A 17,481-nucleotide genomic window follows, 5' to 3' on the forward strand; every position below is an offset into this window, starting at 1 on the left:
GCCATGTTATGCCTGGATCAAAACATCTGGACATTTTTTCGGTCACCACGAAGGCCTTTTGTCAGCTTTGTAGATGCTAATGCTCTAAGGCTCCCAGCAACATTCTGCTGAACCCTGCATTCACTGGCACAAGAATCATTTAGTTTGGACTAAGAAGCATGTTACTGTGTGTAGGAATGTACCATTTTATTACCGGACTCACACTTGACAGGAAAAGTTAAGGTTTGTGCAGCATGATTTCCGACCACCCTGAATCCCAGGACTTGAATAAGAGTGAAATGAGCTCACCTCGTTTGTGTTGAGGGAAAGGATGCGATCCAGATCCTCTACTAGCTGCTTGAAGGTGGGTCTGTGCGATGAGATGGCATGCCAACAGTCTTTCATCATCATGTACCTGAGGGAGAGAAAACAAATGGTAGCTGATTACTCAGAGACAAGCGTCCTTCGGCCTTATTTAGCCCATCCAAACTCGACCTGTGCCTCTCCTTATCTGACTCGTATTCAAGTTTCAACATTTGCTGGCTGAAGAGTTTATGCCTCTGGACTCGGGTGTCCATGTCAAAGAACCGCAGGTCTCATTTTAAAATGTATTCCGGCCTGCCATCAAAAACTGTGAGAATACCGAGGGCCTGCTGCTAATCACAACAAACTACAATGTGCGCGCACGTGTGTTCGTATGTGCATGTGCGTGCGTATGTGTGTCTTGAACTGCCATTGTGCCTGTACTTTGTCCTCCATCAACTCTACTAGTGTGGCACTGGTCTCTAGTTGTCTCTTTCGAATGAGGACACTTCTAGCGGCCAGTCACAGCTGTGCAGCGGCCCGACGGTGCACACAGAGTCCTGGAGTCGTGGATCTGAGGAAGGCTGGGGTGGCGTTAAAGAGTCTGTCGTGTGCGTTTAGGGCGAGGATGTGACTTTGGGAGAAACGGCGCTTACAGCTCGTTGGTGCAGTTGCCAGGCTTATCCATGCGATGTCCCTCTTTGAGCAACTTGAAGAGCTCTTCGACAGGGATGCCAGGATAGGGGGAGCCCCCGAGGGTGAAGATCTCCCACATCAGCACCCCGAATGACCAGCTGATGAGACAGAAAAACACAGATACTATACGACAGAGAAACAAAGAATAGTGTTCCGGAGCTCCCTGTCACTTTAAATAACATTAACATTATGACTCTCGCTTCGTTGAACTTTCGGATCATTTACATATTCACTTGGCAAGAGATTGGAAGGGAACTTAAACAGTGGGACCGCAGTGGTGTCAATGCCTTCTTTCTGCCATCCGGAGGCTTGTGGGGCAAACCCGCTCCCAGTGCCACTCGGGCGCTCACATCAATGAAGGCTTTTGTAGGCGGCTGGCCCGGTCACACAGGCTGGCATTGTCCCGTCACACCACACCAAAACAAACAGCGGACCACCCACCGCCAAAAAACCCGGAGGGAGAGGCCTCGGGGCGGCCAGTGGCTCGTAACCATTAACTACTTCCTCATCCTTGGTGTCCTGGCCGTAAAACATACATGTCCGCTGACTTCCATCTTGCGTTTATGTGAAACAATGTGAATCATTCTATCCTTGTAAGCATGCTTAACCCACAGTCGCAAGCTGACAAGCGCAGTCGGGCATCCTCAGGCCTCCTTAGGGTTCATCTAGGCCAGGGAGCCGTGGACAGGCAGGTCGGGGCTTTTATCAGCTCCTTCCATCTGTTTACACAACCAGCCCTGGGTTCGTTCTTTCTTCTATCACTGCGTTGCATCGCTCCACTTGTTGACACACTCATCCCTCCTTTCTGTGATACTTTGTAACCGTCTGTCAGCGCGCGTCAAGCTGTTGGTCCCCCGCAGTCGCCCTCCAACCAACCCTGACTCGACAAATAAACACGCCGACCAACGTGCTCCGGGTCACTTTAACATCTGGCTCTACTAGAGAGCCCTTGTGTATTCCAGCTGACGAGACGCGTAAACTAGTTTAAAAGTGGCTCTGTATTCCGGAGGCGTGTTCACATCTCGATGCATCTCAATACATTCAAACTGTAGCACTTAAATTGCACTTATAATGGCTCTTATTCTATAGTAGGTTTCAGATGTAAATCGGCTTGTTTCTTGTTTTTATCCTTATAGTCGAAATGCACTTATTGTAAGTTGCTTTGGATAAAAGCGTCAGCTAAATGACAGCGGTTAGGTTGTGCTTTCTCAATAATAAAATGTAAGAAAACCCGTCGATGACCATCAGTGGATCTGATCCTGATACGAAGATCGGAGGCTGTGAGACGTGGCATTGTGAGCTACATGCATTCGCTGGTTTTATTTGGGCAAAGGGGTTCGTCTCCGCCGAGTCGTGGCCAGGACGCCACCTCCGTGGGCTTCAGCCACGACTCTTTCCCTCTCTCCCCTTGGGCCATTTATCAAAGCGGCAACTTCCATTGGAATTCATGTATTCATTTAATCTGATGTCATATAAGGACCGACCATGCTTCTGGTGCTGTTTGAGTGCCGGCCCCCCCGCCCGCCCCCCCCGCCTGCCCCCTCCCATCGCCCGCCCCCCTCTTTCCTCCCCCATCATATGGAAAAGCCAATTACTAAATGTGAGTGACGAAACGTAATTAGCAGCGAGCTGATAGGAAGGACCGCAGTAGGCAGTTCATGTCTGCCCACCCCCCACCCGGCCCTCCTGTGCTCCCCCCAGGTTATTGATTGATCCTGCACCATGGAACATGAAGGGCATGATGTGTACGTGCGCAGACACTAGCATGAACAGTAGCGAGACCCTCGATCCAAGTGCTTAACTGGATGAGCGCTATCTTTAGTGTGCTACTGCTGTATGACTCACACACACACACACAAAGAATCCTCCTTCCAAGGGGTCAGCATGCAAGGCATTTATCTAATTGCCACATACGCTCTCTGCCGCCGGTGTCTGGAGCACAAACTTCAAACAGCGCTGTCAGGACACATAAGACTCAAACTGCGAGAAGAGGGGGGACGCTCTCCCTTTGTTCTGTTTTTAGAATAAGCGCCGTGGACTGAGAAAGAGACGGGTCTGCAATTCACATACCAGATGAATGAAAACAAGAACGGCGGGCGAAAAGTGGTGGTGGTGGAGGAGGGGGGGGGGGCGGGGGATTATTTTGATCATGGAAGGGCTCCAAAACGATGAGTCACGTGTTCAAAGTGTTGAACAGAATGAAGGATGGCAGGGGGTTAAAGGAGGGGGGGTGTAGGGAGGGTGAGGCCCGCACCGGAGGGCCGCAGCATTGTTGCGTTTGGACATGTGCGGGGGCCGGACGAGAGGGGAGACTTCCGAGCCGAGCTGGTGGGGCTCGGGGTGGGTCGCTGGGGGAGGCGGCGCTGGTGGGCTCGGGGCTCCTTGCACTGCCCTTTGAAGCCGGTCAGATTAGTAACACGGCATTGGCTACAAGTCTAGCGTGAAATCCTCACTTTTGCCACGGAGCGGCCCCCTATAGGCAGCCCCCGCCCCACCTAACACTCACCGAGTGCTGCAGCCAAACACCTCAACCACCCCTAGAAAAACAACCCTCCGAGGCCGACTGCAGGCTTCAGCCAAACGCCATGAAAAACAGCAGTGATGAGAGTGTTTTCATGAATGCGAAGGTTCATTTGCATCACCGGTGACTGGTTTCTATCATATACTATGATAATCGTATATATATAACACCCATATACTTACACGTCACTCTGGTGTGTGTAGACCCGGTCAAACAACGCCTCCGGAGCCATCCATTTCACCGGGAGGCGACCCTGAGGACACAAACGGATGTGAGGTCAAACAAAATCAACGCACAACCGGCCCACGGATTTCTTTATGTCTTGCTCGACGCTTGAATCAGTTTGGTGCAGGGAGATCTCATTACTGCTGGAGATGCTGATACGTGAAAGCGAGCCTGGGAGGAGGATTTCCCAGAGGAACGTTTACATTGTTAGAGCAATAGAGCTGATAAACATGGTCACAGATAAAGGAGAGTTTATCTCTCTGTGCGGTTAAAATACTGGCTGGGAAACTAAGCGTTGCTGACAAGGCGACCTTGGTCAGCGTCAGTGCGGTCGACTAGTGGCAAGGACAATCTCATCGGACACACAAGTCACTAAATGAAGGGATAACACCTAAACAAGTCCTCCTCGGTCCTAAATACTAAGCCATCGACAAAAATATGAAGAAAAAAATGGTGAGAAACACAAAATATATATGTAAAATATGTGTATATATACTCTAGCTATTCATCATTCATCACACAACGACAGCAGAGATGAAACTGAAATGAAACAACTGTGTCACTACTACGACGGCCCCGCTTAGATTAGTTTAACGATCATCACTAATCATCCTTATCATCGACATCGTTGCACGTTGGTAGTTATTGTTCTCTGCGTGCGATGAGAAAGCGGCCATGCCGACTAAAGGATGAGGATGTGCCGCCAATGCTGCTCTGCGGTGGGAAAAAAAGACACCATTGGGCCACCATGGAAATGTCAATAATGGTTAAGCCCCTCCCCCTCTCGCTCTCGCCCTGCCGCTCTTCTTCTGGCTAATTGTGTAAGTGTCTGTGGAACCAAAGGAACAAGAGAGGGCAGGACAGAGCCTCCAGAAGCACCACATTCACAGGCTTCCTGGGAACCTGCAGCGTCTGCCAGGACACCAGCCGAGGGGAAGAGTGGAATACTACTGTCTCAGCGTTCGTCACGCGGGACGAGGACTCACGTTGGTTGTCTTTTTATAGTAGTCGATGTTATGGACGTCCCTGGCCAGCCCGAAATCAGCAATCTTCATAAAGTTGCTCTCTGTGACCAGGACGTTCCTGGCTGCCAGATCTCTGTGTATACACTGTAATGGGGAGAGTGGGACAGGATTTGGGATGGGTGAGAGAAGAGGGGAAGAAGACTCATTAGCTCATTCCGTTAATAAACCCGCTGTGAAACAGGTGTATACTGAATCAGGAATGGTGTTAGGAAAAGCTCCTGCACCGAAATGAGCCGTGTCAGGATAAGTAGGCATTCCTTGCATACTTGAGCACATATTCGGTCTGAGTGGTTTCTGTGCCTGTCAGAAATCGTACGTTTGTGTGCGTGTGGGTGACTGAGACGGTACAGTCTGTCACATTCCAACAGTGAGAGGGAGCGTGAGGCTGCTTTCGGCCGCCATGGCCGGACCCCCACTGACGGTGACCTCGCAGCTCTACACAGAGGGGCTTTTGTGGTTGGATGAGAGACAATGCATGGGTCCTGGCAGGAGGGGGGTCAGTGAAGTGTTTTTAGGAGACAACATTCCCACCGTGACGCACATGCAAGCTCCCTGCATGAAAAGTTACTGGGTGCAGCACATTGGATGATCTGAGATCAGCCTTGGCAGCCAGAACAGGACTGATGTGAAAACAGGATATTTTGTGTGTTTGTGTGTCGGTTGTTACCTTCTGGGATGCGAGGTACTCCATGCCCCGGGCCACCTGATAAGTGCAGGAGACCAGATCTTTGAAAGTAAGCTGTTCATCTGAGACCCGGGCGATGTCGTAGGAGTACTCCATGCCGGGCGGCCGGCGGGCCCGCAGGTACTCCCTCAGGTTGCCTTTGGAGGCGTACTCCACTATCACGTAGAGAGGACCTGAGGCAGAGAGAAGGACCCACATTACCTCATGGGCACAAATGATTCAATGAAAGAAAGTGCACATAAAGAAAATAGCATTTGTTGTGTTGCAGCATTACATTTCTTATGTTATGCTGCAACACAATTTCACTGACCTACTTCTTACACAATACATTACTTGAGTACTTTGAGGCAAGGGTACTACTGTAGCCTTTCTGCCTCTGAAAAGGTTAGTTGCAAGTGTACTGCATTTCATATCTTTCCATTTTTCCACAGTCACTCTGTGACGTGTCATGTCGTGTCATTTATTAGATTAGATTTATTAGATGTATTAGAAAATTAGATTGCTCGGCATCATCCACCCTTCACATCCAATTAGGCTCTCTAAATGAGATACTCTTTTAGCTGCTGCCACCTTGTCCTTCACTCGTGGGTGATGTCTGAGGAAACATTTCATAAATGTGCGGCAAACTTAAGCTCAGCGTTGCAACAAAGTTAACGAGGCACATGACTGAATACGATAACAACAAGTTATACAATTTTCTAAGTGCACCCCCCCCCTTAAGGCCCTCCACAATGTGTTAGTCTGTGTCACGTCCTACTCACCTTCTTGTGTACAAGCCCCCAACAGATTAATAATGTTCTTATGTTTGCCGATCATCTTCATCATTTCCATCTCTGACACCAGGTCAGACAGGTCTTTCTCAGTGGCATCGTCTAAGAACAGAAGGAGAACACCTTTATTTTGTAGGTGCTTCTGATTAAGCGCGGCTGACAGACAATGTGGGCTTAAGTTACTGCGGCGAGGGAAGCTCCTCACACAGACTACAGAGGCATCCTTTCAGTGACAGTGGGAGGGAGGGGGGAGGAATTAAAGACGCTCAATCACAATTCATTATTTGCTGCACAGGCTCCTTTTTCATGGGACAGACTGAGCCAGCCGGGTATCAGGAAGGGCAGAATGGCATTGCCTGCATTCCTCTGGGCCATTACCTTACCTGGGGTGGTCATAAAGAGCAAATTGACAATGTCGAGCTCGGTCCAATAGCCTGCTCCTGTACCTGGTCTGACCCCCGCCCCCCAAACCCAGGGCCCCCTCCTGCCGATTTCATTAATCAGTGCTGCTAGTGTGACTTGCCTCTTTGTGTGGGTGCTGACTGAGCTCCAGCCAGCTGCTGCTCTTGGGTCAGGTATGTGACCGCCCCTAACCCTCACCTACACAACCCGCTTCCCTCTGGCCGTCACTCAGCAACCAACAATAAAGAATAATAATGAGAGCCCCTGGCTCCGCCTTGCTCCTTTGCTGAACCCCCTACTGTAGCATAAACTGCCTGTGATATGTTCTCGGGTTGCTCACAAGTCTTAATGAAGCAGCGTGTGTCTCATCCCAGTGGTCGACGTGATTGTGCAGCTGCAGGAGACCCTGCTTACCTTTCAGCATCTTGACAGCGACCGTTACAGCGTCCTTGGTTTTGTCCTTGTCGATGCCCAGGGCCTCGGCCATCACAACTTGACCGAAGCAACCCTCACCTAGGGGCTTGCCCAGGGTCAGCCTGCAGTCAGCACAGAGAAAACATAGAAAGAGGGCGGGACAAGAAGAACAGACAGGAACCTGTTTAGCTGCTGAAACAAACACTGAGATGCCATGACATGACCTGGTAATGAAAACAGGCACCGGGCCAGTTTCTCAACCTGTTTTATTTTTTTACTGCATCGCTCCCTCCGTTTGAATCAGATTGTGTCTGTGTGAGTGCTTTATTGGCGTGGTAACTGCAGCCCGTGCCAGAGCAGTAGGTAGGCACTCGGAGGAAGACACGGCAAAGCCAATCACCTGATAAGGCCAGGGAGAGGCGCTCTTTTCTAAACTGTTTACCTCGCCTTGGCATGTTCCAGTATGCACTCCAACGCACACTTTAAAAGTCATTACACAGAGCTTAGCTTTGCCTGTCACATTGGCCTGTGACGGATGAGATGCTGGCTGGATGCTGTGTTGCTGCACTGGTGAGCCGGACTACAACACCAGATGGAATTTAATTGCACGATGTCCGATGTTTATGTCCAACTATGTGATATTGATTCATATGGTGAGGAATTCTCCATACTCCACAACTATCCATGACAGCCGCAGCACCCATCTAACCCAGATGAGCTAAGCAGTGTACCGCTGTGCTTTTTGGTGTGATTGACAGGTGTAACCCCACCTCTAAGGCCCAGTGTCCTGGCTGTGTAAACACTCACACCGCATGCCGCCAGGCCAAGAGCACGAGGCCCGGCGCCCGGCCGGAGAAACACAATCCCCTATCTGTCCACACACTCGCCACGCTCAATGGCATCCATTCTGTCCATCCAGCTACACATAATCTGTTATTTTTTCCTCCGTGAAAACCACAAATGTTAGCATTCCTCGGCGTTCTGCGATCCCAACATGATCCCTCAGGCGCAGACATGACAGGCGAGGAATAAAGACCCAACAGAGAGGCTCACAGAGATCCATTCAGCGTAGATAAAACATCCTGTTTGCTGATCTAATCAATTAGAATCAAAACCTTTCCCCACAACGCTATTCTATACGCACAAGGAAGTCTGGCTTTACTCTAAAAAAGGTTTAGAATTTAAGAAACAAGTCATTTCTTTTTTCACGAATGACAGGCCTTCGTGTTTATAGTTTGGGATTTTCCTTTTTCTTTAAAAAACAGAGGCCTCGAGTAGGTATTAAACGACTTCAACCTTTGCTGTCCATTTAAATCCAGCCTAAAGCTTATCACCGGCCGCTAAAAGTGTGACCAATGGAAACCTCCGTGGCGCTAATTCCTCTGGTATGAAGCCGAGCAAACACTCCCAGCTCAAACATGCTGTTGAAAGCTGCGAGCGCAAAACAGTAATTATCACCGTCCCTCCACATACCGTCCGAGCCTGTGTGCGACTGTGTGTGTGTGTGTGTGTGAGCGAGAGTGTGACCAGGCAGCGCTTGTAAAGATGAGGCGTGGGGCGCAGTGCCAACTTCAAGTCATTTTACTACAGCACCAACAGATGAATCAGCAGCCTCTATCTCAGGCATCACAACCATTATCTAGCAGTTAGTCGTTATTGCCTGCTGTCTATTGGTGTTAATAGTCCTCTTCGCCTCAAGCCATCGTTATCTAATCATTCAGTAGCCCCACACACAATCAAACGGAGGTGCTTTATGGATGAATCTTGAGGCATGGAGGACAATAGCTCCGTGTGTAGAGCTGAAAGTTGTTATGATAACTGTGAAACAGGAACCGTATTGCAGCACGCCACCATGCGCGTGAAAGGCAGATGTTCCTCACCTGTCTCGGGAAAACTCCCAGCACGGGTCCTCGGGGAGGTCATACTCGGGGATCCGGTCGTCGTGCGCTGAGCTCCGCCGCGTCGTGATGCGTACCAGCGGCGTACTGGAGTTCATGGAAGAGCTGGAGTCAGCCGACACCTAATGGAGGGGAGAGATTGGCTGATCACCGGAGTCTTGGTACACAGGTCAGATAAAGCTCCAAGGCATCACTAGAGGAGTAAGGGTTGATGTGCATATAAGTGATTCACTGTGGTACTTTTACTGGAATTACAAGGTATTTCTGTTCAAATGAATACATCATAAGTGTCCACGGTTTGTGCTTTAACATCACAGTAGCATCTAGACTTTAGACCAGAGAGAAACATTCCATTGATCACTAAGAAGAAAGGGACGGCAGTCCTTTTGATGAATGTGTGTGGATTGTCCAGCCTTGCCTTCGGTCCTCAGGGCTCATCTCTCGACTCTCCGCCCTAACCTTACCTTGACACAGGAATCAGTCTCTCCGCAGAATGAAATCCAATACTTTTAGTACCTTTTGGAGCATTTATTTGGGTTTCCCTTGAGGGGAAAAGCATGGCTCATACAGAGAAAGAACTTGCTCAGAAATGCATCCCCTCCAAATGAGGTGGATTTTTTAAAAATACTGCTATTGAAGTATTTTATCAACCATGCAACCTAAGCCTCCTGTGTTTTTATGTCAATCATCTATAGTTTGTAGTATAATATTGTATTTTTGCATTGTGTGATTTTCTCCTCTAGGGGTGTTAAATGCCTTTAGAACTCTTTATCTACTTTCTGTTACCTGGCGGCGCAGAGGGATCTGCTTGCTCAGTTTGTGGACAGCTGGTTGGCCCCCAAAGTCGGGTTTCTTGGCGGTGTTCCTCATGCGGCAAACAACCACAATCCCCACCATGCAGGCGATGAGGAAGACGCCTGCGCAGTAGATTGCGATCTCCACATAGTCTGGAGAAAAGGGCCCGATGGATTTCTCGATCGCTGAGGGTAAAGTAAAGGGTGAGCAGTGAGACCGAGGGAAAGACTCTTACAGACCGCTATGCACACACACACATATGGGTGACAAAGTTCTCCATTCAAATAGACCAACGTAGGTCTTAGCTAGGCAAACAAAGGGGCTAATGCTTTAAGGATGAATCATGCGTACATGTAAGCACCATCGGCAAGCACATCTTTCTCTCGCATTACTAAACCTCGCGGTGAAGCTACATCTCCCAACCTTTCTGAGAGCTGCTGGACCCAAAACCCACTGCGCACAGACAGACGCCATCAAAGATGACATAACGATAACATATTGCTCCCAGAGGAAATGGCACGCCAGTGATTATTAACTGTTGATACCGGTTGTCTGTTGCAGACAGTAAACTACTCTCATCGATTGGTTTGATGCCTGCCCTACATTTACCTAAAACTCGGGCAGAGGCATTTTGGTCTGTTGCCAAAATGCCTGCAGGGAACTTGTGCAGAAGACTAAGTTTAAAAAAAGTCGATAGATGAGAGCACATAAATGGACGAACATTCACATGCATGAGTCCTTGAGTGTGTAGAAGCGGAGACAGGTTTGGCCCTGATAATTGAGAAAGGCAAGCCAACATGAAGCGAGTGTTGTGCTTTAACTTTCAATCTTCATTCCAAACAGAAATAAGGATCTTAAAAGAAGCCAATTATCAGAGCCATTGAAAGGGTGGGGGGAGGGAAACGCTTTATTGGACATGCACACTCGTAAACCAAAATGCGGCACTGAAATAGTTTCCCCAAGGTGCAGAAGAGAGACGTAAGAGAAGGAAAAGAGAAGGCGAGCGACATCCCCTCCCCTCCTTTTGGAGTCCCGAGACACTCGAGCTGCTCTGGGAGCTCCACTTCTGTCTCGGAGTAATAATAAGTCGTCTGCAAACCAGCCCGTTATCTCTCTGAGCTTTCGACAGCTCGCCAATCCAGATAATATTCCAGAATATATGCCTGCTCTTACGTTACATAGTCACGGATGTTGACGGGCTAGTTCACAGTAGTAATGTAATATTTGACCTGTGTGCCTCTGAGACTCTGAGAGGGTGGGGGGGGGGGCTGCCTTCCGCCAAGGTCATTGACATAAAAGTGATTCAGGCAAGCCGGAGAACAGTAGACGGGTATATATACCTGGAAGCACCGTCAACCAAGCAGTGTGATAGGAGATCCCAATAGAATTACCCGCCAAGCACGTATACTCCCCAGAATCTTCAAATGTTACATTGGGCAAGTAGAGAGCTTCTATCTCCTTATCTGTGGTGTTAACACCTGCGGTCTGGTGAGAAGGAGAAGAGGAGGAACAGGAAAGGAGGGAGGTGAAGGGCAAGACAAATGGGGATGAAGATTGAGGGCAAAAGGGGGAAGGGGGGGCAGAAAGCAGAAAAGAGAGGGGTGGGAGGGTTGGGCAGAGAGAGAGAGAGAGAGAGAAAAAAAAATGAGACCCAAAACACCAAAAGAGAAAATAAGAAAAGCTGGATGACGTCCTTTGTTGAGGTCCAATCTAGAGCAAAGGATGTTGGGAGATTCCAAGGGTAAGAAAGAGAAGGAAGAGGCTTCATGAACACAGAAAGAGCCCAATATGCCACCAAAACATGAGAACCAATACGCCAACACACCAACAAACAAAAGAACAAAAAGAAACCAAAACGTTCCCATCACCATGCATGAACAAACACAGAGGGCATGGAAGGCACTGCACTGCAACACCTTCTTGACACAGCTTGTAAGGGAGAGAAAGGGAGGTTGAAATGCCAGCTGTGTCTAGGTATGCAGGTCCGACCAGTGCTTCTATGGCTGCGCTACTCTCAGCAGTGAAGGAAGGCAGCTGAAACGCAAGGGTCCAACATTAGGGGAGAGAAGGTCCGTGAGCCCCAGGACCACCAAGAGACCACCAGCGGGACCAGCACAGCACAGCAGGTCAGGGACGAAGCCCAGGAAACCACACCGGGGGGGAGGAAGGGTACGTCGGGGTCAGGTCTCGAGGGTTTACCTGGAACGACAGTCAGCCAGCCCGACTGGCAGGCCTCGCCTATATAATTGGAGACTTTACAGATATACTCCCCAGCATCTTTCTCCGTCACGTTGGTGAGGGTGAGCATCTCCACGTCGGAGCTGTTAATGCCTGAACGCTGCAATCCACACACACACAAATACTTAGAACTAGAGAAATCAGACAAAAACAGACGTGCAAACATCGCGACTGTATCAATAAGCAGGAAAGAGGAGAGAGCAGGAATCACCAGCTCGAGCCTGCATGGAAAGGACCTATCAAAGCAATGAGGGAGGAAATGTGATGATCACTTTCTCTATATGACAACTCCAACAGAACAGAAAACCAAAAAAAAGAAAGAAGGACCTTGAATCAAGGGAAAGACAACTGAAAGAGGCAGTGCGGGAAGGTACCTTCAACACTTGGACATACGGGTGTCCGTCAGGGCCGTAGCGACTGCCGTTCCGGCTGATGTGTTTCAACCACTGGATGTGAGGTTGGGCGTCGCTGTAGACCTTGCAGACGAAGCGGGCGTCCTCCCCGACGTGAACCGTGATGTTGGCCGGGAGACCGGCCTGGAGGATGGGCCGGTGAGGGGACCGTTCTGTCGAGAGGGAGGGACATATGACGTTTAGGACCCCGGTTTGTGTGTCGACCAGCTCGGGGGGCTCAAATAACTGTGCCAGCCATGGAATGAAAAACACTTTCGTAGCACTTCATCTCCAACCGTCTGCATTATTTTACAAGGAAACATTTGGCCTGCGAATCCAAACAGAGCGAGAGCCGTTAAACAATGCCTCCTTTCAAAACTCTACCTGCACCGCACAACCAAAATGAGGAGCCCAACAACCCCCACCTGACAGCAATCACCCGCCACCGCCACATGCACTCACACACACACACACACACACACACACACACACACTAAATGACATCAATAAGCTTAGGACGCTTCCTAAGCATTGCCTTTCCAAAACAAAGCCTCATAGTAGGTGCAGTGAATTTGTATGTGTGTGTGTGAGGTCGCGGGTGGGTCAGGGGGGGAGGGTCAGAGGTTGAGGCTGGGTTTAAGAAGGAGGGCTACAAAAGGGAGAGTGAACTAGCGGATCAACAGATGGAAAGTGCAGAAAGTAAGAGGCAGAGACTTCTCCCATGAATCTGCCTCTCCTCCCGCTCCATCTTTCTGAAATATGTTGGATCAGATGATTCAACCCAACCCTCCCCTGCTTCCCGATCTCCCTCCTCCTTCCTGTGCATTCCTCGGGTCCGCCTGGTTTTTTGGCCCGCCCCAATCTCCCTCCCCTCATATTCTATATCTTTGCGATGGTGAACTTAAATCTCCAAATCTTTGTCATACCAACCACACAACACTTTCAGGCATGTCATAGCTTAACTAAAGCAGCCCCAAATTTAAATGTGGAGATGAGATATTCTTTCTAACCGTCATTATAGCTGATTCAAATGTTAACTGGAGCATTTAGAGGAGCCTGGCCTACACCTCAGACCAGATGTGTGTGTAGTGCGATAAAACAGGCTACATCATGAATATGGAGAAACCGCAAAACTATAAAACTTTGTGGAGCACAACTCGTTTAAATTAGGATAAGGAATATTACGTGTGTGTGTGGGGGGGGGGGGACGAGAAAATGAATTGTTCAAGAAAGATTTGAAGAACATCGCTGTCGTGTCCTCTCGGTCTGATGCGTGAAAGGCGGCAGAAACAGCTCACAGGTGGTTTCCATGTACACAAAGGTGGAATGTAGTAAAGTGCGTTTACTGAAATACTAGTGCATATTTCAGGGTTTTTTTGCTTGCCACTTTATACTTTACCTGACAGAATTACTATGGTGCATGCATTTATATATATGGTATATTGTTATTGGTTTGTGGCCATCTCAGATCATTTAAAAAGCGTCATTGCTCAACAATGAATATACTTGAAATGGAATTTAAAAAAGGCCTTTTCATCTTTCTCTGTGTTCCATATGACCAAATGATTCCATCTGTCAATTAAGTCATCAGTGAAGAAATTTGATGGCCGCGGCGGTGGGATGGAGGCCGAAAGAAGCGTGGGGAGGCAAACCCAAGGGCATTCCATGGTGTCCCATGCGAGACCGCTGAACTCTGGGCAACCTAGCGGCTTGGCACACGGGGCCCTCGGGATCGGGGAGGGGTGGCGGCAGAGGAAGAGAGCGCGGCGTGGCACAGGATGGCATGGGGATACCAACAAAGTGCTGCACGGCCACTGGGGGCCACAGCTCCGATTGAAAGAGCCGACGTGCTTTGACTCCTCGTTTGTGTCCACTCATCATGTGTGTCTGCTCGTGGGCGTCCCACTGCGGCCCTTTCTATTGGGGCCAGTCTGAACTGGTTCCTCTTGGTTTTAATAGCTGATCCAGCAAGTCCTTTGGACAAAAAAAGCGAGTGATAAGAACAGACTTTTTTTTCTGTTTTGCCTCCTTTTCTCTGCCCCCCCCTCCCTCCGTCGACCTCACTATAATGGAAGAAAATGAGGCAAGAGGTTGCAGGGGCCAGTGGCTGCAGAGCCAGACGTGGAGGGGGTTTACTGCTTTGCAATAAAACAGAACAAAAAACTGAAATATGCAGTCTAAAGGAGAGCTTTAGTTTACTCCAGGGGAGCAGAGCAGGGGCCCGCAGTTGGGGAGCATGTGTGTGCGTGTGAGGACCTTCACGTGTTTGTGTGCATGATTCTTTAGGCCCTTCTCGACTCGCCGTACTACATAAACATTCTAAACGGATCCCTTTGCAATTCCTGTTGCCATGTCTGTAAATGCAGGAGCTCACAGAGAGTAAACTCAGTTCTAAAGAATGGCAACGAAAAGGTCTATATTTGCTCATTGTGCAAAAACCATCAGGTAATGAAACTCCATCTGATATAAGGAAAGGAAACAACTGTTCAACAACTCAGAACAATGGTGATACACAGCCGTGGTACCTGAATGCTCCTCTTGAGCTCACTTTGGAGAAAAGCCGTGTCAGTTAAACTTTGATTGTTTGTAATTGTTGTAATTGTTTTGTGATGTGAGTGAGGCCAAAGGAGAGCGGCCTCGCCACAAATGGACAGCAAACCATTAAGTACTACATGAAAACTGTTGTCACATGCATCTTTAGCTCCCAGACACTTGGCAGCAGTCCTCGGCCTGTACCTGCATCCCGGGTGCACCTGGGCCCTCAAACAGCACAGACACCATTCTCACTGTGACGACCCGCCCTCCCCAATCTGCCTTCATTGATGCAGGCGTACTCTGGACCTGAGGCTGTGTTGTACTGACCCACTACATCCAGGGTGTAGGTGTGGTTGATGGCACCGAACTCGTTCTCCACCAGACAGGTGTAGTTGCCCTTGTCCGAGGGCACCACGCTCTCCATGATCAGGGTCCAGTGCTGGCTACGCACCTGGGAACGAGAGGGCAGGGCTTTCTGTTACACCGACACAGTCAATGCTACGCGCGCTAATGCTACGCGCGTACATACGAGACATCAACAGGCATGGAGAGCAGGCGCTAGTGAGGAAGATGAAATGAGAATGAAGAGAGAGAAAACTCCACCCTGAGTTGCTTCACGCACAAAAAGGTATTTGCAAAGGAAGAAGGGTTTCGCCCCTCGTGGAATCCACAGGTGTGAGCTAACAAAAGAGCTTCCGTCTGAATGCTGAGGAGAGACGGTGCCTGCTGCTTGTACAGGCCTCCATTTCACACAATGGAGAGATTATGCCACAGGGCTGGGCTCAGGTACCGCCTTTGTCCAGCATTTGTTGACAAAAAGAGAGAAATGAGCTGGCCGCAGTGTATCTGACAGCCTGACGGGATAGTTTCCGTCGTGTCGCGGCTGTTTTTTGTCACGCTGTTATGATCGCGCCAAAGGGACACGGCATAAGCAACTGCATCAACATAATCTGCTCCTAAACTTTCCTGGCAGGGAAGCGTGTTTCCTCATAAACTGTCAGTCATTAACCAGGAAACTCCGACTTGTTGAGCATCACTGCATCTTGCAGTGGGTTCATTTCTTAACTGTTTAATAACTGACCTGCAATTCAAATAGACTCATCGGAGAGGAATTCTTCACATTAAGACTAGTTGTAGCGGCTCAACACAACCACGCTAGCTTCGCTTCCCATCACACAGAAGTAAAGTTTTTCCAAAAAAACAGGAAAAGAGTGAGAGAACATTTTACAAGGAACCACAGAAAAGAAAGTGGTATCGAAGATGTTTACTACTGACATTATACATATAAAATATTCAATGCATTGTAGTCCAAGTCTGTTAGGTTGTCTTTATGTAGAATGTTTCAAATGGAGCAGCACACTAAGCTTGCACCAGCTCAGCAATAGTGTTTGTCAATCCCATTTCACCAACATAAGAATCACATGCTAAAGTCACAAACGGGTTCCCGACCAGAGCCAGTGGGACCTGTTCTCCCTGATTGAGTTACCTCAGCATTCTCAGCTCACTTCCACCTCTAACCACCGTCTCTATACGTTACTGTCTGGGGGCATTTAACCCTTAAGTTGCCGACTAGAAGTGTCCTGGTGAGAGGAGGCGCATGGATGAGCAATTCCAATTTCACACCAGAAACCCTGCCCTCTTGTTCCTCTGCCTACTCTCCTCCTGTCTCTCCAGTGACGGGTGGAAAAGGGGTGAAAGGAAGTAGGAAGGATCTACGTCCCTTGTAAATACATTTGCACAGAAAGCAGTAAAAGGTCAGAGAAGGCAGTGAGTTGAGGTAAAATATGACGTATAACTCTTTATCCTACCTTATACCCTCCCATGCGGTCCTCTTGGCGGAAAGGCCTGCTGTTTTTAAGCCAGCGCATCTTGGGCCGGGGGTTGCCTCCTGCGGCACAGCGGAACTTCACCGTGTTGGCGGCCGGCACCGCGTGCAGCCTCTTCTCCATCTTCGCTGTCGAGGTCCAAAACGGAGCGCCTAGAACCAGAGACCAGTTGGTGTTCAGTGAGGCTGAGATGTCCTCACAGCATTAACACACATGCAGATGCACATGGAAGCGTGACTGCAGAGGAGCAACCCCTCCTCCATTACGGATCCGCTGTCTGCATAACACAACCCAGAGCTCACTCTCTCACGTAAAAACGCACACGTTCCCTGTAGGATAAGCAGACGGGGGGGGGGGGGGGGGAAACAGCTCTGAGGGGAGAATGTGCCTGGGCGTTGCCAAGAGGGTCACTAGACCATCACATTCAATTTCAACTCAGCTCTTTCTTCTCTCCCTCCCACTTCCTCCAATTACTGCAGCTCCCCTCTTTATCTGTAGCTCGGCCCTCTTATCACCTTCAGAAAACCATGATGTGCCGCCGGGGGAGAGGTTTTGTGTTAGCATTTGCAGAAATCTGTCACCCTCCTTGTGCTTCCTCCGTTCTCTGGTTTTGTCTTTGCTCCCAATTTCTGTCTTTCAGTCAGCTTGATTTCCCTCAGAGATCAACCCCCCCTTTCTTTTCCCTCTGCACCTGGGTGTGTGATTGCCTCAGCAGATGGCACTCAGAGGGGAAGAAATACTTGAGTCAGACAACAACCAAAAAAACGGCAAGCAATG

The 17,481-nt window shown here is 49.2% G+C and overlaps 1 protein-coding gene across 9 annotated transcripts in view; it reads right to left on the reverse strand.

Moving 5' to 3' along the window:
* Positions 1–17,481, reverse strand: part of fgfr2 (fibroblast growth factor receptor 2) — a 34,016-nt gene that overhangs the window by 2,757 nt on the left and 13,778 nt on the right. For 3 of the 9 annotated variants that reach the window (XM_078104519.1, XM_078104523.1, XM_078104520.1), the window contains exons 7-19: positions 16,687–16,856; positions 15,206–15,329; positions 12,326–12,516; positions 11,054–11,198; positions 9,698–9,898; positions 8,901–9,039; positions 7,021–7,142; positions 6,196–6,306; positions 5,417–5,607; positions 4,711–4,833; positions 3,682–3,752; positions 939–1,076; positions 289–394 (exon numbers count right to left, since the gene is read on the reverse strand). In XM_078104519.1, the coding sequence (XP_077960645.1) occupies positions 289–394; positions 939–1,076; positions 3,682–3,752; positions 4,711–4,833; positions 5,417–5,607; positions 6,196–6,306; positions 7,021–7,142; positions 8,901–9,039; positions 9,698–9,898; positions 11,054–11,198; positions 12,326–12,516; positions 15,206–15,329; positions 16,687–16,856 (1,832 nt within the window). Of the gene's footprint in view, positions 1–288; positions 395–938; positions 1,077–3,681; positions 3,753–4,710; positions 4,834–5,416; positions 5,608–6,195; positions 6,307–7,020; positions 7,143–8,900; positions 9,041–9,697; positions 9,899–11,053; positions 11,199–11,912; positions 12,052–12,325; positions 12,517–15,205; positions 15,330–16,686; positions 16,857–17,481 lie in introns of all 9 variants that reach the window. The other 6 variants (XM_078104521.1, XM_078104525.1, XM_078104524.1 and 3 more) reach the window with 3 other exon arrangements.

The sequence above is a fragment of the Gasterosteus aculeatus genome, chromosome 6, assembly GCF_964276395.1.
Source record: "Gasterosteus aculeatus chromosome 6, fGasAcu3.hap1.1, whole genome shotgun sequence".
Taxonomy (NCBI): domain Eukaryota; kingdom Metazoa; phylum Chordata; class Actinopteri; order Perciformes; family Gasterosteidae; genus Gasterosteus; species Gasterosteus aculeatus.